The sequence below is a fragment of the Saccostrea cucullata genome, unplaced genomic scaffold, assembly GCF_032062105.1.
Source record: "Saccostrea cucullata isolate Sc308-1 unplaced genomic scaffold, CSIRO_AGI_Scuc_v1 ctg9781, whole genome shotgun sequence".
NCBI lineage: Eukaryota > Metazoa > Mollusca > Bivalvia > Ostreida > Ostreidae > Saccostrea > Saccostrea cuccullata.
The window spans coordinates 2842-5136 of record NW_026924935.1 but is presented as its reverse complement, the minus strand read 5'-3'; the positions used below and the strand labels follow the sequence as shown (position 1 = coordinate 5136).

The 2295-nt window shown below is 32.7% G+C and overlaps 1 protein-coding gene across 2 annotated transcripts; it reads right to left on the bottom strand.

The window, feature by feature from the left end:
- Positions 1–437: 437 nt before the first annotated feature.
- On the bottom strand, positions 438–1990 carry LOC134267654 (mucin-2-like). 2 transcript variants are annotated; one of them, XM_062749862.1, is made up of 2 exons: positions 1820–1990; positions 438–779 (listed from the first exon to the last, which is right to left on the bottom strand). In XM_062749862.1, exons 1-2 carry the CDS (start codon positions 1935–1937, stop codon positions 490–492), a joined length of 408 nt encoding a protein of 135 aa, XP_062605846.1. In that variant the 5' UTR covers positions 1938–1990; the 3' UTR covers positions 438–489. The 2 variants fall into 2 exon arrangements, with proteins under 2 accessions (XP_062605846.1, XP_062605848.1); XM_062749864.1 differs by having other exon boundaries at positions 438–776.
- Positions 1991–2295: the final 305 nt, after the last annotated feature.

Sequence of the window (2295 nt, the reverse complement as noted above, 5' to 3'; positions counted from 1 at the left end):
TTCAATCTATTATATGCGCAGTACAGGTAAGGTGACAAATGGAAAAATCGGCGATTTTTTAAAGATAAAATTTATACACCTTACAAGGATGGGCGATTGTTTATAGGATTTTACTAACATCAGCAAAATGTAATATGGTAGGAATCTTTATGTTGAGCACATTTCGATATTTTATTAAGACTTTTTACGTGATGTCGGAGTTACATGATATAAGTATATGTACTTGCAGTTTTGAGGCCATATGTAAATTCCAATATTGCAACGTCATTACCAAGTGAAAAGTATCGTTTAAATTATAATTATCTTCATCATTAAATGTACAACGTGAAAAGTTCTGCAAACCTATATAGATTCCACTATATGAAAAACTCAGAATTAAAAAAATTAAACTCACTTTTGTTGAAATGATAACTCATTTTTATTAATCTTTTTTTTAATTTCAAAGAATCGATTTAACCCACAGACAAAATAACGTAAGAACCGGCATGCCTAACATAATCCACATACTTTGGGACATATCTTAAGTCTTTTGATATCTAAACATGTAACCATCAAAAAGTTAATATCAAGACATCTCGGATCTGTATCAATACAAGGAGGCTTAGTTGTATGTGAAGGAGCTTTTGCTGTATATACGGGTTGCCTTGTTGTATGTCGAGGTATTGTAGTAGTAGGCAGAGTGGGCGTGGTAATGGACATGGTTGTTGTAGTAGTAGGCTTAGTGGTCGTGGCGGCTGAAGTTGGCATTGCTGTTGTAGCAGTTGTACTGTGAAATTCTTCTATAAAATAATATGATGATATTGATATGATGATTGATATTATCTTTTAAACTTATTAACAGTTATTTTTTTTTTAATTTTGTTTCATGTCTTTCACTTACCGATAACAAGTTATGTAAATGTACATCTAGTGAATTTTTACAGTGTAATTATTAATATTTCAAATTAACAAACAAATATTTTATGATTATGATTATAAAAACATGACATATGTATATTTTCCATCTCTATATTTTCTGGTTACCAAAAGAGACAAATAAATGAAACATATAGAGATAACGAACAGTATTCAAGATAAAAAAAGTCCATAAAGCATAACAAAACAGAACCAGAGAAAACACGGACCATCAAATCATCAGAGATGGGATCAGTTGCCATGGAGAAGTGCGCATCCCCAGTCGACAGGTCACACCCTCCGTGGACTTCTTATCATGATCGGGAAATAAAAGAAACTCCGCGTCAATTCAGTGTATGAATAATAGACTAACAATTGGTATGAAAAACGTCATTCATGCAGCATTTGACTCAATGATAAGTTGTTTTTGCTGACAAAGTTATTGTATAAACCATGGAACTTACGAAATAATGACTTTAAACGAGTCTACAGATATTCTTGTTCCTTCAACTTGTTAGTCAATAATTTGCCTCGTTTTAGAAATTGTTCATACGTAGAGCATACTCTTGCGTATCGATATCGAATAAATGGGATACTTAAACTTCGTACATGTATGCAGGTGATGAAGGTACATTGCTGCATAAAAAAGGGAAGTTGACGATAGAAAAGTTAAAATCATCACGTTCATCATAGAGCTTGATTGTCGGATTACCAGTAACGTCTTTATCAAGTAAAATATATAAATAAAAAAAACGATGTGTCAGACTTTATTGTATCTTTTACCTCAAGCTCACCGGGATATAATTATTAATTGAAAATACGTCGTCGATAGATCGGAATATCGAGTTGAAGGCGACAACAAATGATTTTTTCTTTTCACGCATGAGATTATGTACAAATTTTGCAAATGAATAAATAAACTTACCTTTCGAGTTGCAGCTATCCAGATTACAAGGACGATACGATTCCCCTTCGTTTTCACAACACCGAAAACAGATGTTTACCAGTGTCTTTCTTTTGCCTACTATGTGACCGAATTCCATTGGTGCTTTGGTAGTATGTTTAACTGGCCCACCTAGACTACTCAAGGTTTCACATGTCTATGGAAAGTAACAGTTTAAGGCAGGGAACAGTTGTTTTGGAATACAATCGAATGATTTAAAACAATCAGCTTATACATTTATACATGCAAAATTTTTAAAATAATTTTCGACTGTACTTTTGTCAGCTCTAAACACATATATTGTAAATGCCTCAATCCTTCAACTAGCTCTAATTCTTAAAATTTTATTCCAAATATCTAAACAAACATTTCGACGAAACCTCGATTTCAACAAGTGTATTGCCACGTCGGAAAATTCAAAGACTAAGGGAATTCAATGCTTTAAATGATCCAGTCTT

Excerpts from the sequence above, each read along its gene's own strand:
- LOC134267654 (XM_062749862.1), bottom strand. The coding sequence starts at position 1,937 with ATGGAATTCGGTCACATAGTAGGCAAAAGAAAGACACTGGTAAACATC. Across the intron at positions 780-1,819 it reads GGATAGCTGCAACTCGAAAG|AAGAATTTCACAGTACAACT; the intron begins GTAAGTTTATTT and ends ATTATTTTATAG.